This window comes from Primulina tabacum, chromosome 2 (genome assembly GCF_025594145.1).
Source record: "Primulina tabacum isolate GXHZ01 chromosome 2, ASM2559414v2, whole genome shotgun sequence".
Classification (NCBI taxonomy): domain Eukaryota; kingdom Viridiplantae; phylum Streptophyta; class Magnoliopsida; order Lamiales; family Gesneriaceae; genus Primulina; species Primulina tabacum.
This window is the reverse complement of record NC_134551.1, coordinates 2,522,611-2,549,900: the sequence shown is the minus strand read 5'-3', so window position 1 is coordinate 2,549,900 and position 27,290 is coordinate 2,522,611. Positions and strand designations below refer to the sequence as shown.

Genomic DNA, 27,290 nt, shown 5'->3' with positions numbered 1-27,290 from the left:
AAAAACATATTCAAACATATATACACCCTTTAATGATTAAATATGATGATATTCATTATTATTTCATTTCAATGATTGATTAATTTGTCAAATGTTTTTTTTTTGGCTGCTTACTTTACTCCTAATGTAAGTTATTCATATACATAAACTTAATTTCGTACTTTTTGCTATGCATTTTTTTATTTACTGGATCATTAAATAAAAATAATAATTCATTTGCAAAGCCACGGTTTCGTCACACGCCGATAAACAATCTTTTTTATATATATAATATTTAATCGAAAAACCTCGTATTTTTGCGAGGAATTTGAATATCAATATCATGTACGGTATGACATAAAATACAATTGTCGACGAAATCTTAGGTTCGAGATCCGAAACTCGACAGCAATTAACCTCACACAATCTATAATCTATCATATGCATGCAAATTGTCGATTTTACAATTTTTTTCCAGCAATGGGAGGACCGAATTTTTTATATTAAAAATGAAGCCCATATATGAAAGAATCCAGGCCCCATTGTAATAGGCCCACAAAAATTCTTAAGGACAAACAAGCCCATATACCCAATAGTTCAATTTTAAGATGATGCCAACATTTCTCCGGCTTTTTCTTCTTTCACAAGTCTCGATCGATCAGGGCAGGAAATTGGTGAGCTTCCTTCCTTCCTTCCTTCTTCTAGCATGTTACATTCTTAATAAATGGCTGGTGGATTTGTGGCTTGTGCTACTATTGTTGGTTGCAGATGTGAGTTTCTGACTCGTGTTAATTGTATATATGTGCATGAGTGATAACGGACACGCACGTATCACTACAACAAAAATGACTTTTCGCAGCGCGCAAATTCTCTTTCCGCAGCGCATTGCACGCTGCAAAGTTGCAAGCTGTTGAAAGTTCAAGATTATCCGCAGCGTACATGTGCACGCTGTTCATACTATTATCCACGGATATGCATGCCGTTAATACAACTATCTGCAGCGTGCAATATACGCCGTTAAAATTCATAGAACATCTAACATTAGCGACGGTTTTTGACAAAACCGTCGCTAATCGACGACGGTTCGTAACCGAAGAAGCCGTCGCTAATTTAACGACGGTCTTTAAATTTAACGACGGTTGTCCATTAAACCGTCGCTTTGAAATAGAACCGTCGCTAATTTTAAACCGTGTCGATTAATGTGCGCTGTTAATAATACTATTAACGGCGTGCCTTTATTGTGCCCTGCGAAAATTGCATAGGTTATTAACAACTCACATATAACTGCACCATGTCGTTTATATAATTTATTAACATCACACATAAATGCATGCTGCGGATATTACTATCCGCAGCGTGCTTTTAATGCACGCCGTTATTTCTGTCAACTGCAACAATATTAACAGCGCACATATGGGTGCACGCCGTTAAAAGTAGTATTCGCAGTGTGCTTTTAATGCACGCCATATTTTTAATGCATGCTGTTGATGACGTGCTGCGGAAAATCATTTTTCTTGTGGTGTATCTTTCCTTTCAGTACTGTTGTTTCTGACTAGCTTTATAACAAATAACCGAGCTTTTTATGTGGTAATGGAGTTCATGTTTGGTGATCAATTTAGCATTTGAAAGCTTGTATGCGACGATGTCCTTCAACTGTACAACTTTCATTTCTTTCAAGAAAGGATTTCTTGAAAAATCAATGCATGTGATCTTCATTCTCATTTTCTCACTTCCACTAAAATGAGCAAATGATGTTGAGTTTGTGTATACTGAGGCTAATATGACATTATACTGTCCAGGAGGGGGGATCGCTTTGGGAATTTCTGCAGGATTTCGTGTTCAAACATATCTAATATCCTCGACAATGGATTATGTCGAACCAGAAGAGTTGACCGGCAAGTATTATTATCCAAAAACCTCCAAGAATATGCTGATGTTAATTAGTTCTGTGAGAAATAAGTTGAATATGTTGGGTTGATATTTAGATGGAGTTTTACACGATTATACGGGCAATGAAGTCGAAGAAGATGTTAAACTAGAAAGTACATAACGATATAGAAATTTTATATGATACTCGGAAGGCTGACCACTGAAGCATCTATCCACCCATCAACTTTCTTTTCGGTGCATAATTCAGTGTGTAATCTAACAAAGTAGGTCATGTAAATGCGTTTGACAGAATTGACCCAAGACAACAATGATTGTGCCAGGACATCTTCAATAAGACCTTCCATGATATAAGAAAAGGATTCATGAGAAGAATTGGTGTGAAAAGGTAGAGACGATTTAAAAGTTCAATTAAAACGAAAAAAAAATCTGAAAGTCAAGGTAATATTTTATTACCATTGGCAGTTTTTGGAAACTAAAATTATCTAGATTGATTATTTTTACAATCATCGTAAGACATTAGAAAGTCTGATAAATTGTCTATATCTTATTCAGCACCTCTGATACCTCATGCATATGTTCAAGCAGTCGGGAGTCAATTCAATTTCAATGAATAGATGGTATGAATTTAAATGATATATAGAAATTTTTTGTGCGTCAAATTCTTTTAAAATCATTCTTATAAGGTGAAATGTTAATTATAATATGTATTTTTATTTATTGTAGACATCATCCCCAATATTCTCTTGAAACTGTGGATTTCAACTAAGATATATCTAAAACATATTCTTGAGTAGTAGTTGTTTTTTTTTTTTGAAGGTATAATAACTTTAACTGAAATGAATGCTAAAAATGTACTATTTTTTTTTTAAATCTATAAACTATAGTTTGGGTATGTCAAATTTACGTCTAAACATATCTTATACTTGTGATGTTTTTAAGAGAAGTGATGCAGTAATGTTACAGAACAATGTTAGCCAAAATATATGGAATGGTATAGAGCAGAAAGCAATGTGCAAAACAAGCGATGCAGTCCGATAAACAGAACAGCAGGACAACGCAGAAAACAAAGCAAACCGAGGCCTGTATGAAACACAGTGTCCTTAAAACAGATTCGTCCCCTCCGGTGTGTGCTGCGAGGATGAACGTGGACGTCTGTTTCCCAGGATACAACGGAAAACCAACAGTACCGTAGCACAAGGCACCACCACGGCGAACCGAAAAAGTACCTGAACTTTATCACGAGGGCAGAGGAATGACAGAGGAACAGCAGCCGTGGACAGCAACAGCAGCCGAGGTAGGAAAGCAGAAGAAAGCTTCGAAAATTCGAGAGTGTGTTGGATTGTGTCTGATGGAGTTGAAGCTGCCTCTGTTTATAGGCACTCCGGTTCCATATGACTGTAACTGTTGGTCATCCGAAAGGCCAAAGGCCAGCCCAGCTGGAGCACCAACCGTCACCCAGCTGGAGCACCAACAGTCACGCAAGCCATATGAAGAGTTAGGCAGCTGGAAGGTCATTCATAACTGAAATTTCGAAAAAGAAAATTAGCAAAAGCCAGGTGAACCTTGGTGGGAAATTTTGCCTTGATCGGTCCGACATTCGACGCACCCAGGTCGCGCTTGTACGCTTGCACACAAGTCAAGCCTTTTTCCACTGCAAATCGGGCCCATGATTTGCATCCCCCATGCGCCGGCGGGCGCGAGAGAGAGCCTCTTGACCAATCTTACTTACACCTCTACAAAGTGTAAATCAATATAAGCTCACCAATGCCTTGTTCTTTTTCCTATGTGGGACAATTCCCACTTACCATCCACTAACTTGTCCAATTTCTCATTCAAATGGACCAAGCCCAATACACATAAGTCCAACAATCCCCCACATGAATGGAAATTGAAAGATATTCAACGGTTTTCGTGATAAAGTTCAACAGTTGAATCTTGCATAGGATAGGTAGTTATTACCCTTTGAACCTTCCCTTGTGAAAGCATAATAATTTACTGGTTGACAGTAGACATGATGTCTTTGAACTGTACAACCGTTTGTGTGAGTTAATATATACTTCACACAAGACTCTTCCTAATACTATTCAGTTCTCATGATTGTGTCCGTTTTCGGCCATGAACACATTCCTGGTTCTGCAAGAGGGTCTAGAATTGAGCCCTGCAATTCTTTCGAAGCGGCCCCACTTCTCTCTCACATAGGTGATTCTATATTGCTTCTCATCAGAATAATTAAAAGCCGTAAGCTTATCCTCAATATTCACTGTTTTATGATAGGAATGGATTAGGGATAACCCCCACAGTGATTCTCCAAATTAGTGCGATTAGGTTGTCCCATTGAACCTAGTTCTTGGGATCTCCAGTCAGCGTAAGTTGGGTTTTCCTTCACACCAATTTATTCTATAGGCTTGAGCCCCATTCCCCTTGACATTTTCGCAACTAACTCTCTGTTTAACCCTTTGGTTAGCGGATCCGCTATATTATCCTTTGACTTTACATAGTCAACAGAGATAACTCCAGTTGAGAGTAGTTGTCTAATGGTATTATGTCTACGACGTATATGCCTAGACTTACCATTATACATATTATTTTGTGCCCTACCAATCGCAGATTGGCTATCACAATGTATGCATATAGCTGGCACAGGTTTTTCCCATCCTGGAACATCTTCTAAAAAGTGACGCAGTCATTCAGCCTCTTCACCACACTTGTCAAGAGCTATGAACTCAGATTCCATCGTGGATCTAGCTATTACAGTTTGTTTAGAAGACTTCCACGCAATAGCTGCACCTCCTAAAGTGAATACAAATCCACTTGTAGATTTTGAATCTTTCATATCAGATATCCAATTTGCATCATTGTACCCTTCAATAACAGCAGGATATCTGGTATAGTGCAGCCCATGATCACGAGTGTACCTTAAGTATCTTAGCAATCTGATAATTGCTTTCCAGTGTTCAACTCCTGGATTACTCGTGAATCTACTCAATTTGCTTACTGCATATGCTATGTCTGGTCTTGTACAACTCATTAAGTACATCAGACTTCCAATGACTCGAGAGTATTCTAATTAAGACATACTCTCCCCTCGATTCTTTGATAGATGCTGACTGGTATCTATCGGGGTTTTAGCCAATGCAGAGTCATCGTTATTGAATTTCTCAAGTATTTTGTCAACATAATGTGACTGACTAAGGACTAGCCCTTCTGATGTTCTATGGATTTTAATTCCAAGGATTACATCGGCTAAGCCCAAATCTTTCATATCAAATCTTGAATTCAATAGTTTCTTTGTGGATTTGATCATCTTATCATTACTACCAATGATAAGTATGTCATCTACGTAAAGACATAAAATGACATATCCCATTTCAGTGTTCTTTATGTATACACATTTGTCACATTCACTGAATTTAAATCCACTTTCCATCATGACCTTATCAAATTTTTCGTGCCATTGCTTTGGTGCTTGTTTTAAGCCATACAGAGACTTCACCAGTTTACATACCTTATTTTCTTGCCCAATCGCAGAAAATCCCTCAGGTTGTTCCATGTAAATTTCCTCTTCTAAATCTCCATTTAGAAACGCTATCTTTACGTCCATTTGGTGTACTTCAAGGTTCCGCAAGGCGGCAATCGAAAGTATCACACGAATAGAGGTTATTCTCGATACAGGAGAATATGTGTCAAAGTAATCAAGCCCTTCACGTTGATGGTAACCTTTAATTACCAATCTGGCTTTATACTTATCTATGGTTCCATCTGATTTCATTTTCCTTTTGAAAACCCATTTACAGCCTAGTGGTTTACTTCCCGGAGGAAGATTTACTAATTCCCACGTATGGTTTTGTAAAATGGATTCTATTTCGGAATTGATAGCCTCTTTCCATAGAGGTCCCTCAGATGAACTAATTGCTTCCTTGAAGCTTTGAGGTTCACTTTCCATCATGAAAGTGATGAAATCCGGACCAAAGGATTTCTCAGTCCTAGCTCTCTTACTACGTCTAGGTTCAATATCTTGATCAAGCTCTTGTCCTTGATCAATTGTCTCATACAATCTTTTGGATGAACTTGGTTCTTCCTTAGATTTGTATGGAAACATGTGTTCAAAGAACGAAGCATTTCTTGATTCCATTATCGTATTCTTATGAATATCAGGTATTTGAGATTTGTGTACAAGAAAACGATAAGCGCTACTGTTTTGAGCATATCCAATGAAAATGCAATCAACAGTTTTTGGTCATATCTTTACTTTCTTTGGAGTGGGTACTGCTACTTTGGCAAGACACCCCCACACTCGCAGATATTGGTAGGAAGGACTTCTACCTTTCCATAACTCATATGGACTTTTATCTTGCTTCTTTCGTGGAACCTTATTTAAAAGGTAATTTGCTGTTAGAATAGCTTCCCCCCACATGTTCTGTGGTAAACCAGAACTTAATAACAACGCATTCATCATTTCTTTCAATGTGCGATTCTTTCTCTCTGCAATGCCATTTTGCTGTGGAGAATAAGGTGCAGTTCTTTCGTGTTTGATACCGTGTTGAGCACAAAACTCAACAAATGGTGATTCATATTCACCCCCACGATCACTTCTTAGCACCTTAATTTTCTTGCTAAGTTGATTTTCAACTTCACTCTTGTATTGGACAAATTTGTCAATCGCTTCATCCTTACTTTTAAGGAGATACACATAACAAAATTTTGTGCTATCGTCAACAAAAGTAATGAAGTATTTATTTCCACCACGAGTTTGTACACCTTTTAAATCACATACATCAATGTGAATTATATCAAGCGGTTCACTATTTCTTTCAATAGTTCGAAAAGATGATCTTGTTAGTTTTGCCTCAACACACGTTTCACATTTGTGTTGTTTATCAATTTGGAATGCAGGAATGCTTTTCATGTTAATTAGTCTACGAATTGTATCGTAATTAACGTGTCCAAGTCTACCATGCCATAAACAAGAAGACTCAAGCAAGTAAGCAGATGTATTAACTTTATTGATCACGGGCTTAATAGCCATTACATTTAGTTTGAACAAACCATTACAAACATAACAGTTGCCTACAAACATTCCACTCTTTGACAAAACTACCTTATCTGACTCGAAGACAATGCGAAAACCATGCTTGTTAAGAAGCGACCCGGACACCAAGTTCTTGCGAATGTCCGGTACATACAGCACATTGTTTAGAGTCAGTTCTTTTCCAGATGTCATCTTCAGAATAACTTTCCCTTGACCCTTGATTTCAGAAGTAGCGAAATTTCTCATGAATAGTTTTTCACCATTCTCAGATTCCTCAAGAGTAGCAAACATCTCCTTGTCTGAGCAAACATGGCGAGTGGCACCAGTGTCGATCCACCACTCCCTTGGGTTAGAACCCACCAGATTAACTTCTGATATTACAGCACAGAGATTCATATTCGAAACCTCTTGAGATATGTTCTCTACCACATTCGCCTCTCGGTTTCTCTTCGGCTTCTTACAATCAGATGCCTTGTGACCCATGCCATCACAATTATAGCATTTTCCCGAGAACTTCTTCTTTGACACGCCTCCTTTGGGTCCCATGTTCAACCTTTTGCTGGAGGAGGAAAATGTTCTCTTTTTCGAGCTTTGGCCATGCTCGACAACATTTGCCTTAGGGGCAACAGGAGAAAATAATCGTCTTTCCGAACTCTTGTTGTCTTCCTCGATGCGAAGTCGAACAATGAGCTCTTCAACATTCATCTCCTTTCGCTTGTGCTTCAAGTAGTTTTTGAAATCCTTCCAAGCTGGTGGTAGCTTCTCAACAATAGCAGCCACTTGGAATGATTCGCTCAAAGTCATCCCCTCACCGTGAATCTCGTGAAGAATCACTTGGAGTTCTTGAACTTGACTGATAACCGGCTTTGAATCCACCATTTTAAAGTCCAGAAAGCGACCAACAAGAAACTTCTTGGCCCCGGCATCCTCGGTTTTGTACTTTCTGTCAAGGGATTCCCACAGCTCTTTAGCCGTTTTCTTTTCGCAAAACACGTTGTAGAGCGAATCTGGCAATCCGTTTAGTACATAGTTTCGGCACAAGAAATCAGAATGATTCCATGCCTCAACCGCACTAACAGATTCAACATCTCCCTCACCCTCGTTGAGTTTAGGAGCATCCTCAGTGAGGAATCTAGCCAGGTTCAGCATCGTCAAGTAAAACAGCATCTTCTGCTGTCATCTCTTGAAGTCCACACCAGTAAACTTCTCGGGTTTTTCACCGTGACTTGCTGGAACAGCAACCGCAGCAGCACGTGGGGTACCATGAGGGATAACTTGAGGAGGGACAACTTGAACAGTTTCCCTTTGCATGTTAGCTTGAGTAGCCATATCTGAAACAAAACTCGTTATAAGTAATCTGTTTTAAGATTGTTAGCCAAAATATATGGAATGGTACAGAGCAGAAAGCAATGTGCAAAACAAGCGATGCAGTCCGATAAACAGAACAGCAGGACAACGCAGAAAACAAAGCAAACCGAGGCCTGTATGAAACACAGTGTCCTTAAAACGGATTCGTCCCCTCCGGTGTGTGCTGCGAGGATGAACGTGGACGTCTGTTTCCCAGGATACAACAGAAAACCAGCAGTACCAGTAGCACAAGGCACCACCACGGCGAACCGAAAAAGTACCTGAACTTTATCACGATGGCAGAGGAATGACAGAGGAACAGCAGCCGTGGACAGCAACAGCAGCCGAGGTAGGAAAGCAGAAGAAAGCTTCGAAAATTCGAGAGTGTGTTGGATTGTGTCTGATGGAGTTGAAGCTGCCTCTGTTTATAGGCACTCCGGTTCCATATGACTGTAACTGTTGGTCATCCGAAAGGCCAAAGGCCAGCCCAGCTGGAGCACCAACTTGAAGAGTTAGACAGCTGGAAGGTCATTCATAACTGAAATTTCGAAAAAGAAAATTAGCAAAAGCCAGTTGAGTGAACCTTGGTGGGAATTTTGCCTTGATCGATCCGACATTCGACGCACCCAGGTCGCGCTCATACGCTTGCACACAAGTCAAGTCTTTTTCCACTGCAAATCGGGCCCATGATTTGCACCCTCCCTGCGTTGACGGCGGGCGCAAGAGAGAGCCTCTTGACTAATCTTACTTACACCTCTACAAAGTGTAAATCAATATAAGCTCACCAATACCTTGTTCTTTTTCCTATGTGGGACAATTCCCACTTACCATCCACTAACTTGTCCAATTTCTCATTCAAATGGACCAAGCCCAATACACATAAGTCCAACAAACAAAACCCGAATAAAAGCTAAATAGTAGTTGGACATTAGCAATGCATTTGTGCCAGAGAGTTTCGTGGGAGCACCGATCCATTGGGCAAGTAAATTATGTTTTAAAGAAGTGTATTTTTTTAAGTGATAAATTATATGTGATTTTTGACATGGCAAGTGCTAAAATCCAGATGAGAGGAGTGTATAGGAAAGCTTTTGAAAAACCTTGCAAAATTGTTTTATCAGAAATTCTGAAACATTTTAATTTGACAATTTATTGGTTGATTGTATTATTAATCATTTCTTTTTGTTGGTAGGAGGAACTTATCATGAATTCACTGATTTCTGCTGCTTACGTTCTTGCTGCTGGATTAGCCATAGGGCTTGCTTCCTCATATTTTTTTTGTAGGTTTTATGCATTTCTTAAATAAATGAAATATTGATTTATGGTTAATGTCTATGATGCTATTAGTTTTGTACCTTAACAGAATGTTCATTTGTTCTTTTTCTGTCTTGTATCATGCTAGAAATAAATGTTCATACCACTTTTTTTTTCCAATTAGATGTTCAGATAAGAACAAGAATCTTGTATGACACTGAATAAAAATATTTTACTTATACTTATAAAAATATTTTCACGAGGTTCATAAAAATGTATTTTTTTCAAATGCAGCTCTTTATTGAAAATATCGGTAGAACGACCACTGATATCACACATTTATTGCTTAAATTTGATGTTTAGAAATTTTTTGGTGTAAAAATTTTAAGCAAAAAAAAAAAATCATTCTCATAAAAACGATATTAAAAATTTTTTAACATTTAAAATATTATTATTGATAATACAATATTTAATTTTAAAATCATTAATTTATGTTAATAGAAATAAACTATATACATTATTTCATATAACATAAATTTAATTATAATTTAATATATATAATTAATTAAAAGTTTATACTTTAATTAATTTGTTTGTTTAGTTTTAATTTATTAAGTCAAGTTAGTCAATTATTTATCAAGTGATTTATTCTTTGATTTTTTAATTTTAAGTACAATTTGGGCCTGTGCTTTTGCAAGTCCAAGAAGATTTTAAAACATGAATTCCGGGCTCAATGCACCCTTTTATATTTCCAACTCAATCCTCCTCAATACCCAATGAACAAAGCCCCACGTTACCCAATGAACTCTTTTACTTCTTCCCTTCCCCAACACTGAACCAATTGGCCACTCTTAATGGAGCCATGGGTGGACGACATCTCCGACGACCTCCAGAGCATGAGCTTCAACTCCACCACCACCGCCACCGATATCCATCGCTCCACCAGCTCCGGCTCCGACTGGACCTCCGCCTCTGCCCATTTCCCTCCCTCCACCGCCGTCAGACTCCATTCATCCTCCACGGCACCTCCCGGGGACCCCTGCTGGGACTCCGTCCGCCGCTTCCCGTGTCTCTCCCTCTCCGACCTCCGATTCCTCCATCGACTCGGCGCGGGAGATATCGGCTCGGTGTACTTAGCCGAGCTGAAATCTCCATATACTCCGCCGCCGCCGATGGCGCTGGCATCATCCGGGGCGGAGACTACCAAACCCAAATCCACGGCGCTCTTCGCGGCGAAAGTGATGGACAAGAGGGAGATTGCGAGCCGTAATAAGGAGGGCCGAGCGAGGACGGAGAAGGAAATCCTCGAAATGTTGGACCATCCATTTCTGCCGACGCTCTACTCCGCCATCGAGTCTCCGAAATGGTCGTGCCTGCTGACGGAATTCTGCCCCGGCGGAGATCTCCACGTCCTCCGCCAGCTCCAGCCGTGCAAACGCTTCCCCGAATCCGCCGTAAGGTACGCCACTATATCCTCCATTACTGTATCAATCCCAGCAAACATGCACTTATCACAGATTCATCCAATGATACAATCCAATCCAATCCAAGCTGGATCCTTAATTGATCTAAAAACACATCGAGATTTGTCTATCCAGTCCAGTCGCCATTAATGAGTGGGATGTTTCAAAAAGTTTTGAGTTTGAAATTGAAAGTTGGGAGAGTGACGGGTGATGGTTGAGAGGTGGGGCCAACACCTGGCGGAGACGTTGGCCATTAATGGGGGAACTTTTCCATCTTCCATTGATGGGTTCACAGTCTTTAAATTAATGGAGAAACTGAAATTTACTGTATTTCTGTTCGGTTGGTAAGAGACTCTCAAGCTCTGTCCATCTTTATATTATTATTATTAAAATATCAATAAATGTTTTTTTATTAGAAATATTATATTTTCATTTTTTTCTCTAAATTTTGTTTCAATTTTTAAATACCGTAAAAATATATCAAAATATTGTAAAACTATTTTTGCGAAATGAATTAATTTTTAATTGAGTTTCTACAAGGAACCGCATTGTACATTAAGATTTAAGAGCACATGTTACGTGCATTTAGTTCATATTAATTAATATTAATATATTAAGTCAACATCAGAGTAATGTGCATTTTGTGGGAAAAATGTCTAGACATATGGATAGATGGATAATTATTATGAGAAATTTCAATGATCCTTTACATATATGATTTTTAGTATACACGAAAACTATTGTGAGACGATATCACGAGTGAGTTTTGTGAGATAGATTTTCTATTTAGATTATCCATGAAAAAATATTACTTGTTATTGTGAATATGAACAGTGTTGATCTGTATCACTGATAAAAAATTATATGACCTGTCTTATAAGGCACCAGCTTATTTGTATATAAGTGTTTGCCTAAGATTATATATCTAGTCTAAAGAATTAAAAAACAAGGCTATTTTTTTTAATTGTCCCCTAAAAACAGTATATATTGATTATTTTATACATTTTGGGAGAGGGATACTTTATAAATATACAGGACATTAGAAAACTAACAAGACTAGTTATTTTAATAATACAACATATTATTGGTTTATAAAATGGCTTCATTTAAAGACTTTCCTTGTTTTTGAACTTTGTTATTATTATTATTGTAATTATGATTATATTGTGCAAATGTGAAAATATATTATTGAGTAGGCGTCTCACAAATCTTTATATGTAAGATGGATCAACCTTACAGATATTCACAATAAAAAATAATACTCTTAGAATAAAAAGTAATAATTTTTCATGGATGACTCAAATAAGATATTTGTCTCAAAAAATACGACCCGTGAGATCGTCTAACACAAATTTTTACCTATATTATTAAACTTGACACTTATCTTCCCGATTTTATTTTTTATTTTTGGATAAAGGGTGGTTACAGTCAAATATAACAAATATAAAAAATATGGAAGTATTATTGTTATCATATATATTATGGTTGACCTTGTGGGATGCATCTAATGCACGTGGCCTGTGATTATTTCTCGAAGATGCTCCTTTTTACTAATCACTAGGCAGTCATTTTTGGTAGAAAGTTTCATGGGCCTTTTTCTTTCTTCCTATTTTGTCGATACATAATACACATTTATATGATTATTAATAATATATATATTTATACACATTATTATTATATTATTATTACAAGATGCCAGAAAAATCCCATAAAATGTGTTCCGTTAACTTATGCGGAATTTGGGGATTCCTTGAAATTGACCTACTTTTTCACCATTCTCCTTGTGTCCCTACCCGCTTCGTTTTCTTGATAACTTAAGCCTAGGGAAGTTGTTGTCAATATAGAAATTGAAAAATATAAGGACAAACAATAGGAATTTAAGGAGGATGATGGAACGTAATTCATGGATCTTACTTGTTATTTTAACTCAATCTGTTACGTAAAGATTCACAAGTGCCAAATTTCAGTCCATGAAAAAGTTTAGCCGATTTAGTTAAAAACACAAGTTATACGTATAAAAATTTCTAATATTGGCAACTTGATGTTCATCATCAGTTATTGATCTCATGGTGTCAACAGGTTTTATGCATCTGAGGTTGTGGTAGCTCTAGAGTACCTTCACATGATGGGGATCGTATATCGCGATCTTAAGCCGGAAAATGTGTTAGTTCGATCGGATGGTCATATAATGCTCACCGATTTCGACCTTTCGCTTAGATGTGACGACTCGACGTCCACCCCTGCTCAAGTATTTTCCAGCCAAAATCCGCCCAATGCCCCGCCGTCGAATGAGTACACCCTCGACCCGCCTACCTTCAGCTCGACCTCCTGCATTCTTCCCAGTTGTATAGTCCCCGCTGCATCATGCTTCCATCTTAAGCGCAAGCGCAAGAAGAAGTCGACTTGCCACATGGGTCCCGAGTTCGTGGCTGAGCCCATTGATGTTCGCTCGATGTCTTTTGTCGGGACGCACGAGTACCTGGCACCGGAGATAGTTTCGGGAGAAGGGCATGGTAGTGCAGTGGACTGGTGGACGCTAGGGATATTCATATTCGAGTTGTTTTACGGTGTGACGCCTTTCCGTGGGGTGGACCACGAGATAACACTAGCTAATATCATCGCTCGAGCGCTCGAGTTCCCGAAAGAGGTGGCGATTCCAGCCGCGGCCAAGGACTTGATATCGCAATTGCTCGTGAAGGATCCGGTGCGACGAACTGGATCAACCATGGGTGCATCAGCCATCAAACACCACCCATTTTTCCAAGGAGTGAATTGGGCATTGTTGAGATGCACAAGTCCACCTTTTGTTCCTCCTCCATTTAGCAAAGATTTTCTATCTGATGAATGTTGCCCTGAACCTCCTGTGGACTATTACTAGTCAAATTGAATGTAATTATGCTTTTTGAGGAGATTTTTTTTAAAAAAAAAATTCCTCATACTCCATAGGGAGATGTTTTTCTTCAAATATGTAAACGTGTGTTTATAAATAAAATTACTTTTATTTATAAAATTAAACAAAATAAGAAAAAACGTCATCCCATTAATCACTGTCACTGATCGATATATAACATTATAATTTTTTTAATCTTTATGTTACGTTCTGAAATTATATGAAAATAGTGATTTTTATATCATTAAATTAGAAATATATAAAATATATTCAAGAAAAAGTTATATAATAATAGTTAAAAAGGTATGCAGAATTATATATTAATCCCAAATAGTTTTTGATAAATATAGATAACTGAAATGATAAAAAAAAATGTAATATTCTTAATAAAGAAGAATTGATTCAAAATAAATAAAATAAAAATGCTGAAATTTTGGTAGGATGTTCAGCATGAAATTAGTTTAACATTTAAAAAAAAAAAAAAAACCCAACGAACAAAAACAAGAGAGACCTCGTTTCTCGCGTTGATCACTGTTCTCTATAAACAAAATGTTTTCTAATAAAATATGATTGCTAGAGAAACAAAATATTTTGAAAATTATCCTCTCCTAAGACCATTGATTTGTGGAAATATTAATGAGAAATTGTTTTATCATTCTATAATGTATTTTCTCATATTAAATCCAAATTGGTGAAGACATCTAACATTTTTACTCAGTTTAGTCTTTATGATTCTCAATTGACATACATACACGTATCCAAACACGTACGTATGGAGACCGAGTTTCGGTCTAAGTGGTCTCACCTACTTTTACCCTGTAAGTGGCTCAAGTTTGAGCCATCGCCACCCTATAGTTTAAGAAATATAAAAAAAAACACATATATATAAAGTGTAACACCCACACCCGATATAGCATAGAAGGACATACATATTATATGTTAGGCGATAAGGTCCATGGCTCCACCATGCGTTTTCTGGTTAATGAGATCCTACCTATGTGGGTACTACCCTCACTTCATTTTAACATGTAAAATCTTGCCACATATACAATTTAAAAAAAAAAGGTGGGTCCTATATATGCATGCGCAAATCTTGACCATCCATACTATCATGGGGGCAATGCTCGCATGGGTATGATGAAATAAACCGCGTTTTCTTTTGGATAGGCTATCAAAACGAAATTCACGTGAGAGCTTTCACAGATACTTGTGGACAAATATGTCAGGCCAACAATGAAAATGAACCCAAACATATCCATTAAGGAAATGGCATAACTCAAGCGTTTTCGTTTGATCGTTTTCCACGTAATCTTTAACGCGTAGTTTCGAAGTTACAAATCTTATGATCGAAACATTCGTATCATCTGATATCAAAGTTCGTGAACCAATCTTTGCCCAGAAATCGTGAACGCATTAAATCTGTCACTATTTGGGGTGAGTCCATCCACCGGAAATGGTATAAAATATAAAATTGACTGGTAGCCAATGCTGCTTTCTTGCAATAATAATAAAGGGTTGGGGGGACAAGAGAAAGTTTCCTAATGGGAATGATTTAAAGCCATAAGTTTCAGCTTCTTATCCCTCAAAAGTCAATGCCTTACAGTTATTTTAAGAGATCTCGACAATACACATGTAAACAATCAAGCCAACATCCATGGCATTACAGATCCTATGGCGGAAAGCAAGCTATCCCACCCCCACGTGATTTGGGGTACATTTGAAGGAAGAATGTGGGGTTAAGTTGTCTTCATCGACTCCGTGCTAAAGATTTTGCAATAATAGATATTGGGGTACGTTGGTTTTTCGAACATCCTCTTGTGTTTTTGGTCATTTATTCTAGATGATGATGGGTCGGGTGGGGTCGAGTTTAGATATCAGATTTATATATTAAAAAAAAATGAATTCTGAGGGTAACAGAAAATTATATTGATGTGAATAGTAGTGGTGATCCCCCCGAGATTCAATTTACTAAGTTTATTGGTGTTGGGTTTGATATTTGGGCCAAGCTTTTAGCGAGCTTAAAGGAAATTCAGATAAACACAGATTTTAGTCTCTTTCCCTTATGGATCCGAATCGGTGCAGTCTTTAATGCTAACAGGGAGCAACATCATCCTGTTGGAAAGATTCGACTATCATTGTGTCCTATCAAATCTATCCGAAATGAAAGAGTTTGGATAGATAATCAACTCGGGTGATCGATTAGTTCAGGGATACATTTGACACTTCCATACTCCTAAGAAGCAAGCAAGCTTTGCAGATTGTCCTCTGTGCCATGGACCACGTTAGAGGTGTCGAGGGATGGCTGACAAAACTCTTCAACGATCACTGAAATTTACTCAAAAACCAAGAGATGAGTGGAATTGTGAGCATACCTTCGACATGGAAGATAGATTTTGGACTTGAAGGTGTGGACCCATTGGGAGGCTGGGGCCTTATTTGGGCCTAATTTTCCTATAAGATTGGGTTGACTAAAAACTATGATATGGGTTTTGCAGCCTTATTATTTATTTTTAATAAAATATTTATTTATTTATGAGCTAATTTAGAATTAATTATACGTATATTATATATATACAGCAAAGTGATCCCCTCTCTCAAGTAAAAACTTACATAAAAATAATATTTTATATTTTGTAATGTTAAATTTCCATATCAATGAAAAGTTTATCGTCCATTTTATAATCCGTATCGATGTATTGAAATCTTAAATTAATGCCGCAGCCCGTCTTAAGTCCTAATACATAGCAATGAGCTGTGAGGAAATTAGAGACACAAGTTAACTTATCACATGTATAAATGTTAGATTTGGGTAATTTTAGTTGGAGTACCTGATACACAGGGTAAGGAAAAATATCATATTATGTTAAAAATAATATTTTTCCATGTGTTCGGTCGGATAAAAGACCCGCATTATAAAATTGACACATGATCTCAAAGAAATTTTTGTGTAAATTTTATTGTCAATTATGAAATCACGATATACGTGACTATTTACGGAAACCAGAGTTTTCTTGTAATTATAAACATCTTAGGGCATCCATATTCGTTACTTTTACAACACCCACCACCGTAGCAAAAATTGTAGGGTCCACATGCCACATACACATTTTACTGACATATCTATTCTACCACATTCATTTTAACATTAACATTCATTATTTGTAAGTTTCGTTGTCCACTCATTTATCTCATTCTTATTTTACATTACATAAATTCAATTTCAAATTATTTACAAGATTTAAATTATTATTATTTTATATAAATAATAATATGTTTTTATAATAATATGTTATTATTATTATTTTTAAAATTGAATAATCTTTATTTAATTATTAAAATACATTATTAAATTAAATAATGTACATATATATAAAATATTAATACATCTAATTAATGTTTAGCTCACCCCATTCATTTTTTTAAAAAAAGTAATAACAAAATAATATATATATATATAAAAAGTAACGTGGGCGTTCCTTAGTGGAGAACCAAAAAGAATATCTCAAAATTCAAATATGTAGATTTCAAATCAAAACATTTATGTACTTGATTAGTCTATTATATTTGTATTATATTACATACAAAATTGAAAATTTGCGAAAAGCACACAAATATTATTTGATGCGAATAATAATAATAATAATAATAATAATAATTCTTTTGAATGTTGCAGCTGCTAAATTAATTGATGCGAAATTATTATAAAACATTAAATTAAACATAACCAAATCTCTGACGGACTCGCATTGAAGCTTTTGGGTTGGCACCAATATTAAATTTCAGTTATGCAGTAAAATTTGCAACTAGACAAAGATTTCCCGGCATAATTCTTCGCAAAAATGCTACGAGAGATTTTATCGAGAAAGAGTTATTATCATTCTTTTTGTGTTTGTGTTTTAAATCATTTGTGTGCAATTGGAGCATGATGCATGTTAGAAATTCGCAGAATCCACGATGGTCGTTCCAAGATGTACTGTAAGAAACCACAGATATCTGTCCAATTTTTGGAGCCCATTTCAGGTCTTTGGGTGCTGGCATTCTTCTGCGGTTGCATTCAATCCTGAAATCAGCGATGAGTGTGAGCCTCTAAGTTTAGCTCATCAGCATAACGCGTACAACCTGTTCGATGAATTTACGTGCAAGGATATCGCATATTACAACCATTTTCTGTTTAGATATTCTCGCAACGGTTTGAATCGAGAAGCCGTGAATATTTACGGTGTTATTAATCGCTCAGGTGTTTTAGTAGATGGATGTAGCCTTTCTTGTATATTGAAAGTTTCTGCTAGCTTGGGCAATTGTGTTTTTGGTAAGCAAATACATTGTCAGTGTGTTAAAAATGGGTTTTTTGAGGATGTTAGCGTTGGAACTGCAATTGTTGATATGTATATTAAGAGTGGGAATTTGGATGACGGGAAGAAAGTGTTCGATGATATCAGAGATAGAAATGTAGTTACTTGGACTTCATTACTAACAGGTTATGCACAGAAAGGGATGATTTACAAGATCATGGAAGTTTTTGGCTTAATGAATTTAGAGGGAATTGAGCCGAACCCTTGTACATTTGCAACTATATTTGGAGCTTTGGCGGATGAGGGGGTGGTAGAGTGCGGAGCTCAAATGCATGCTTTGGTTTTTAAGCATGGTTTTGATACAAGCCGAATTGTTGAAAACTCGTTGGTCAATCTCTATAATAAATGTGGTTTATTTAGGGAGGCTAAACATGTGTTTGATCGTATGGAGTACAAAGATGCGGTTTCTTGGAATGTGATGATTTCAGGTCTTTTTGTGAATGGGTTTGAGTTAGAATCTCTTCAGATGCTCTATAGGATGAGGCTTGCATGTGTAAGTTTCACGGAATCGACTTTTGCCACAGCGATTAAGTTGTGTGCTAATCTCAAAGAACTGGGTTTTTTAAGACAGATCCATTCTCAAGTTGTCAAGAGTGGCTTCGAGTTTCATGATTATATTAGAACTGCTCTTACGGTTTCCTATATGAAAGTTAGCAAGGTGGATGATGCATTTAAGATATTCTCAGCTGAGGATGTAGTTCAAACTGTGGTTTCATGGACTGCAATTATTGGAGGATACTTGCAGAATGGTAAGGCGGCACAAGGGATATATCTATTTCACCAAATGAGAAGACAAGGTGTTAGACCAAATCATTTCACTTATTCAACAATACTAGCAGCTCTTTCCACTACCGCTTTGTTTCAAGTTCATGCGGTTATTATCAAATCTAATTATGAAAATTCGCCTCCAGTTGGAACAGCTTTGCTTGATGCTTATGTTAAGATACAAAAGAACAGTGAAGCGGCAAAAGTGTTTGAACAAATAGAAAAGAAGGATGTTGTTGCTTGGTCTGCAATGTTAGCTGGATATGCACAAGAAGAAGATATCAAGGGAGCTGTAACAATTTTTCTCCAGTTAGCCAGGGATGGTATCAGGCCAAATGAGTTTACCTTCTCTAGCATAGTCAACGCATGTGCTATGCCCAGAGCAGCAGCACAACAAGGTAAACAGTTTCACGCAAGCTCAATCAAACTTTGCTGTAATAATGCCGTGATTGTCAGTAGTGCCCTGGTAACCATGTATGCAAAAAAGGGAGATATTGAGAGTGCTAACGAAGTCTTCAAGAGGCAGCGGGAAAGAGACTTAATCTCTTGGAACTCAATGATCTCAGGGTACGCACAACATGGTTATGGGGAAAAAGCATTAAAGGTATTTGAGGAAATGCAAAGTAGAAACTTGGAAATGGATGAAATTACGTTTATTGGTGTTATTTCTGCCTGTACTCATGCCGGACTAGTACATGAAGGTCAAATATTCTTTGACATGATGGTACATAATCTTCAAATCCCTCCAACAATGGAGATCTATTCGTGCATGGTTGACCTATATGGCCGAGCTGGGATGCTGGACAAAGCTATGGCTCTTATCAACAGAATGCTCTTTCCTCCCAGTGCAACTGTTTGGCGTACTCTCTTGGCTGCATGTAGAGTTCATCGAAACTTAGAGCTAGGCGAATTTACCGCCAAAAAGCTAATCTCACATCAACCCCAGGATTCAGCCGCCTATGTCTTGCTCGCTAATTTATATGCTGCATCTGGTCAGTGGAGAGACAGGGCGAAAGTGAGGAAATTGATGGATGATAGACAAGTTAAAAAGGAAACAGGTTTTAGCTGGATTGAAGTGAAGAACAAGACCCACACATTCATGGCTGGTGATGTTTCACATCCTTTATCAGATCACATTTATATGAAGCTGGAAGAATTAAGTGTTCGTTTGAGGGATGCTGGATATCAGCCAGACACAAACTATGTTCTCCATGATATTGAAGAGGAGCAAAAAGAAGCCATCCTTTCTCGTCACAGTGAGAGACTGGCAATTGCATTTGGATTGATTTCTGTACCTGAAGGAATTCCCATACAGATCATAAAAAATATTAGAGTTTGTGTTGACTGCCACACTGTTATCAAGATCATATCAAAAATGGAAGGAAGAGAAATTATTGTTCGAGATTCCAATCGATTCCATCACTTTAAAGAAGGCTTATGCTCTTGTAAGGATTACTGGTAGCATGTTAAATTGTAAGCGATCAAGTTTTCATTCTACAGAAAAGGGAGAGTCTTTTGATCCTGAACTAAAAAGCCATGTAAATGTAAGTGGCAAGTATAATTCTAAAATTTATCGATGAGAAATATGAAGGGTGGTTCTGTTAATTTTGGTTTCCTTCGGCAAGACCAAAACTGAATCCCAAATGATGACAGCCAGTGAAAATTACATTCGCACAGCGACTGACAGCCTTCATATGTATCTGGGGCATTAGTTGTGTGTTTTAACTTTTTTGATTTTTATAAGTATAGTGAAGGTATCATATTTTAGCTGTCTATGTATTTCATTCCGCGCTTTTATCGAATCTTGGTAAATTTAATCAAATTCGATGTAAAGAGAATTTCTTCATGCTTACAGTTCAGGAATCAGGATGCTCACCAGAGTTATGTACAGAGGCCTATGTTTCGTTGGATGGCTTGAACTTTGCATAAATGGGTGAGACCAGTTTCCATTAGTAATGATAAAAATGATATCCAAGAATGCTCTGAAAAGTCCTATTGTACTTATTTGCAACAATGAGTGGGTTGTTTTGAGAAAAGATTTTCACTGATTAGTATATTATCTTTTTTGATTCAAAGCATCCATTATATTTTCCATCAATTGCTTTGATTATGTTAGGGCCATATGATAGGGGAGTAATTTCAAAATATAAGATATATGAAACTCAATTTGCTCCTTTAAGGTTGATATGATACCTTATTTCTAATGCAAAGGAACCACAACTACTCTTCGGGTATGCACTAAGTAGAGCTCGGATATGTGCAGTAGTCTGTAAATCAGGCACCCCAGGTAAACCTGATAGTTAGCATTGATTTTCTCAAGGTGCATACATCTTCCTTGGTTAAAGTCAATTCTAAGGTATTGCTACAATAAAAGCTGATCAATGATAGAAACAAAGAGTTCAAGATTTTGGAACAAGCATTCAATGCTAAAAGACACCATTGTCCTTTGAATTTTTGCTTTTACCAGTTATGAAATGGAAGTAATGTCATTATATTCTTTAATTAACAAACAAATTGTTTTATTTTTTCTTGTAAAAAGATACAAACAAAAATTATCGTAAAATAAATAATAATAATTATATAGACAAAAAGAAACAGGAATTAGGAACTTTGGATTAAAATTTTCTTGATTTTACTTTTAATATGTTATATGAGAAATCTGTTGGTGCAGTATGTATTAGGTATTCCAAAGATCGCCTATATCATTTTCATGGTTATATATGGCATAGATTTGAAAAAAATTTCAATCAATTTTTATCATATTCACATTTTACTATTCTTGGCAACTTTAATGTTATACCCAAAATGTAACTAAGCCATTTTTATCTCATCTTCCATACTCTTTCTCAAAACGCAATTTAATCTAGTTTCACATTTTTGGTTCCAAAATCTGTTTCTCGTAGTTTCTGTTTACTTTTTTTTTCTTGAACTATAAGTCTAAGGGGGTATATTGTAAATGAAAATTCATTTATATTCAATAATATTAACTTTTGGTTCCCGCAATTGACCTCCTTAATTCACATGACATAAGCAGGTTACTCGGACAAATTTGAGCCGTTGAAACGAGGAAAATTTATGCATAGAGTAACAAAATGAATGTACTGCACATCATGGGTTGAGTTGTTCTTCACTCTTACAAAACAAGATGTGGTCTTTAATTTTAATGATTTTGCAATTTATCATCAATTTGATCCTGTCGTTATAAGTACAATCTTTTAAGTTTAAGAATGCAATAAAACAACGAAAAATGATTAGAGGCTGTTTTCTCATGAATTAATTAGGCTAACTAGATGTTTTACCATTCGATTTCATGTCAAATTAAAATAAATGATATTATCAAAATAGGCACACATTGTTGGATTAATGTGTATACTTCCAACATAGAAAAATTGTGAATCAAAAATGAAAAAACCAAGCAACTGTGCCAGTTAGGTCAATGATGTTGTGGAGTCTGCGGTTTTCTCTAGTTTAACAAATATAAACAAGTTTAGGAAATTACAAATATAAGAGGCCAGCAGTAATCAGTTGGAAATATCTTATTCATCATAGTAATGAACCATTTGGTGAGTGGCATAAGATGCGATATTGTGATGTGAACTAAAAGTTTTGGTATGAAGTGATTCATGTATCATGATTTGTTATGTACTTGTGATTCTTTGAATACCCCTCCTGCGTAAAATGATTCCTACAAGGAAACTACATTGAGACCTATTGGACTCCTTACCACATGGATTCTGTCCGTCCATGTCAATGCCCCGAAGACGAAACTTCCTTTACTGGTTTTATAAGGATTTAGATGAATTTTAAATGATTTTTTATCATCCATCTTTTCAAAACATAGCTCAGCTGGAGCAATTGAAACATTTGCACCAGCAGGGCGGTCTACTTGTGCCTTGTAAACAGTGGGCCCTTCTCCATAATATGTCACTGTTCTATGCACTGATACTCTTCCTCTCAAACTTGAGACTCTGATTGAAGGATAGTTGAAATCATTGGAGGGTGGAAGGGTATTCTTACAATATATCATTTTAATGGTGATGTTTTTCAGTTGAACAGGGGTTTCTCCAGTGCTGCAGAGGAAATCAATTATTTCACTTGTGTCAAAATCATATATTAATCCAAGATCTGTTGCTGCAGCTGGATTCACATTCCCTGGAACCATAGTCAAAAGGTGAGGTTTGAGTGCCGTTCAGATTTCTGACAATTAAACTTTTATTGTTGTCGTGGATTGTTCCTGTGTCAAACATATAAGCATCCAGAAAACAATTAGGGGAAATGTTGGTAAAGTCTGGAATGTTTATTAATTCAAAATTACCTGTTGTCATTATGGCAGACTCGATGGCTGCTGGGCTCCACGAAGGATGGATGAGATGCTTTTACAATGGCAGCTATTCCAGAAACATGTAGACATGACATGGAAGTTCCTGATGCTATGTTATAGTCAGTTGATCTTCCAGCAGTGATGTCAGTGGCCAATGGTGACCATGCTGCCAGAATATTTACTCCTGGGGCGGTTATATCAGGCTGAAAAAAAAGGTGAGGGCCAAATGTATTCTTGTTTATAGAAGCAGTTGTACTTAAATTGAATTCACTTTCATTTTTTTTATTTATCATTTTACAGTTCGTGTTTGCTATATAAATTTAGTAGTTGCATTCCACATAAACACTTCACAAGAAACCATTTTCTGAAATTTAGTTCTCTGATACTTTAACTATATCTGGACTGATGGCCTTTGGACCCATTGATGAGAAGGAAGCAATATCTACTGGTTTAGAGGGTATAATTGTCGTTGCCTGGGATATTCTAGCCACTGGGTTCGTGCAACTGCCAGGTCAAGTTAATATTTGGCACTGGAATCCCTGATGTTATGTTAACTTTTTCTTGTAAATTTTACCAGAAGTGCCTACATACTTTTTTGATTCCATATATGTATATAGCTCTTCAGTTTCTTCAAGGCCGATTGCCGTGGCTGGTAGCACGAACTGAAACCCTATATCTTTGGCAAGTGGATTAACCAGAATAATTCCCACACCACCATCATCCTGTACGGAAATGGCTTTTCCTCTACGGTCACCAAGGATCTCCTCAAGTGTGCAGATGACGATGTTTCCATTTATCAAAGTGGGATATAAGGTATTTCTTTTACAAATGCTGACAGATAAAAAACAAAGAGTTGAAAATTTTATAACAAGCCGATAACATTGTAGCAATTGTGAGTGTGTGTAAAGTGAGAATAAAAGTATAGTTTCCGAAAGAGAGTTTTCATAATAGAAACGGTGAGTTGAAAATTTCAGAATGAAGTGATGAAGTTGTAGTGTTGATCATTTGTGAAAGTCCATTTAAATGTGTACCCATATTAATCTGCGAGATGGATGCTAAAAATGTAAGATGGATTCATGATCTGAGGTTCGACAAGTTCCCTGGCATTAACATAAAATGTTAGATTGTACCAACTCAAATAAAGGATCTTGTGCCTGTTTATTTAAGAACACTCGGTAATAAAAAATTAACTTTGCTGCCGAGAAATAATAAATACTACAGTGTTAAAAGAAATTCAGGGATTCTCAATGGCTCATTAAATTTCTCGTCAGTTTTGAAGCTGAGTCACTTTGAAGGCTTGAATACTAACTTGCATAATTTATCAATACTGGAAATTCTGAGTAAGGTTAAAAGCTAATCGATATACTTGAGATTCATGATGAACTGGACAGACTGAGGACGCTCCAATTATCAATCTACGCGCGCTTGACTCGTGTTTGCCTCCATTAAAGTGTGTTTTAACCTTGGTTTTTTTAACAGTCACACCCAGCTTGAAAGACGATTCTGTTCGATTTCGAATTTGAACCAAGCCATTTAAGTTTCATGTCTGGATGGAAATATTCAATAGAACATTTTGTAAGTTTTACTTAATCATGGTGTTTTTGGTGGAATGGATGTTGCCAAGCAGATGCAAGAACATGAATAGCTGTTCTGTAATCAGTGAATAGAAATATTTGATGTTTATGATTTATCAAATGAAATGAGAAAAATAGAATCCAGTGGACATTGTAAGGAGAGACTGATGAAATGAAACATCAACACATTGAATGTTACTTAGAACGTAAATGAATTATTTTTACTATTAAATAAAATACCTAGCATTTCCTGTAGTTATGTTAGGGACTGCGGCGGCACTTCAGCAATTAACCCATAGAAACCCTCCATATTTGTTGGGTTTATACTGAAGCCCTGCAGTAAGTAAGTCCTCAAATCACAAGAGAAAATATGTTATATGATAATGTTTTGAACGAGGAGAGCTTCCAACAATTGCCTGTGTGATTTTTGAATTTCCTAGATAAATTTTAGTTTGGAAGTCTTGATCTATGGTGCTTGCTGACACTGTAAAGATCAAAGGAGCAACATTTGTCACAGTTTTTTGGCAAAAACCTGTTCCCAGCAGATGCAGAAATGACAACTCTTTTTTTAGATGCGTGGAAACTTCCAATTGCAATTGCATTATCGAAGTACAAAGGCTCGGGAGGACCTGATCCAAGGGACATATACATAATATCTTCATTGTCATATAGCGCGTCATCCAAGACCGAGAGACCAACAAGCTTTGTATATTGCAAGTCTAACTCCTGGTGCACCTCCTCTTGCAGTGCCTTTTCCTATTCCATATAATCTAACATCGGGGACCATTGAGCCAGCAATTATGGATGCATTGTGGTTTCTATGACCATAGGTATCTCGTGGTGATAAAGAATATGTTCTACTCCATTTTTCAATAGGCCCAAGGTCTGCTTCAAACCCTTTATGGTAAGATCTAGCTCCTACAATTTTTCCGTGATTTGGATTCAAACAGCATCATCTACATTCTAGAAGTAATAATCATGGGGTTGTATAGTGTGTGTATCTTTTGAAGTAATTTGGTAGAGAGTGATTCCGGAGCTGGAGTTGCTACCTGTTACAATTTGACAATGTAGAGTTCTCTCCAGTCAAACATTCGCCCTTGAATTTGGATGGCTCGGGACTGAGGTCATCATCCTTGAAGCTCTTGGATTCAGGCCAAACTCCTGAAGTATAGATGATTACGGTGGTTATATAATTGGTTCACACATGGGAATAAGATTAGTGGAAGATTTTAGAAAACATATCTGTTAAATGTTTACCACTGTCAATGGCACCAACAATTATGTCGGATGTTGATGGCTTGTCATATTGTTGCATGTTGTTTAGGCCCAGAAATTCCCATGAATGTGTTGTATGGATCACATTTGGCTTGCTCTCAAAAACAGACAGAACAGAGTCACCCCCCACATTCAGAGAAAAACAATCAAACTTCAGAGTTCAGCCTCTTGGTATCCTTGTAATATATTAGCAAAATACACATTATCATGTCTTACTATCTCTCTGTGTTCAAACTGATTGGTGTATGATAGCAATTTCTTGCAACTCAACGTCATGATTCATTCAAATGATCAGTGAGCATTTTTTGAGAGAAGTTTGCACAGCTCAGAATCATATTTCTGTCTCGATGAAAAAGATAAATGTATATTACTTGTGTGATCTGTTACTTTTCAGCAAATTGCGTCTTTTTGGAGTAGTTCCCTTCATTAAAACTCTTTTGTTCGATGTTAGACCTCTAGCTGAAATTAATGCTTGATCACTTGAACATATGTAACATTTCACCAGTGCTGCAGAAGAAATCAATTATGTCACTTGTATCAAAATCATATATTAATCCAGGGTCAGTTGCTGCAGCTGAATTTACATGCCCGGAACCGTAGTCTAAAGGTGAAGTTTGAGTACCATTCGGAAGTCTAACCATTGCGTTTTTATTGTTGTCGTGGATTGTTGCTGAACATAAGCACACATATAGCAATTAGGGAAAATGTTAATAAATTCTGATGTATTTTATCGAGTGAAAGTTACTTCTTGTTATTATAGCAGATTTGATGGCTGCTGGACTCCACGAAGGATGAGATAATTTAACAATTTCAGCTATTCCAGCAACATGGGGACATGACATGGAAGTTCCTGATAGTATGTTCTAGTCAATCGATCTTCCAGCAGGAAATCAGTCACCAACGGTGACCATGCTGCCAGAACGTTCACTCCTAGGGTGGGTATATGAGGCTGAAACAAGAAGGCGAGGCTCAAATGTGTAATAATTCTTATTTAAGGAAGCAGTTATATTTAAATTTGAGTCACTTTTTTTTTATCATTACAAGATTTAGTTATGTTATTCTGAAACATGGTGTTTACGGTGAAGGATAGTGCCAAGAAGATAAGGGAGCACGGGTATATGTTATGTGATTAGTAAATGTAAAAGACTTGCAGT

At 36.7% G+C, this 27,290-nt stretch overlaps 2 protein-coding genes and 1 pseudogene across 12 annotated transcripts; 2 read left to right on the top strand and 1 right to left on the bottom strand.

The window, feature by feature from the left end:
* The first annotated feature begins 10,255 nt into the window (after positions 1–10,255).
* LOC142524709 (serine/threonine-protein kinase AGC1-5-like) lies at positions 10,256–13,945 on the top strand. The gene is made up of 2 exons (XM_075628786.1): positions 10,256–10,955; positions 13,039–13,945. The coding sequence occupies exons 1-2, from the start codon at positions 10,351–10,353 to the stop codon at positions 13,835–13,837; spliced, it is 1,404 nt and encodes a 467-aa protein (XP_075484901.1). The 5' UTR covers positions 10,256–10,350; the 3' UTR covers positions 13,838–13,945.
* A 3,635-nt stretch (positions 13,946–17,580) lies between these two features.
* Positions 17,581–23,323, top strand: LOC142524679 (pentatricopeptide repeat-containing protein At2g27610-like). 11 transcript variants are annotated; one of them, XR_012814941.1, is made up of 5 exons: positions 17,581–20,510; positions 20,822–20,899; positions 21,178–21,253; positions 22,001–22,064; positions 23,015–23,137. XR_012814941.1 is itself a non-coding variant. In XM_075628772.1 (1 exon), exon 1 carries the CDS (start codon positions 17,804–17,806, stop codon positions 20,426–20,428), a length of 2,625 nt encoding a protein of 874 aa, XP_075484887.1. In that variant the 5' UTR covers positions 17,581–17,803; the 3' UTR covers positions 20,429–20,552. The 11 variants fall into 11 exon arrangements, 1 of the variants encoding a protein (XP_075484887.1); XR_012814943.1 differs by having other exon boundaries at positions 21,147–21,253; XR_012814940.1 differs by adding an exon at positions 20,592–20,720 and having other exon boundaries at positions 20,822–21,253.
* LOC142537156 (subtilisin-like serine-protease S) lies at positions 22,071–26,777 on the bottom strand (annotated as a pseudogene).
* Positions 26,778–27,290: the final 513 nt, after the last annotated feature.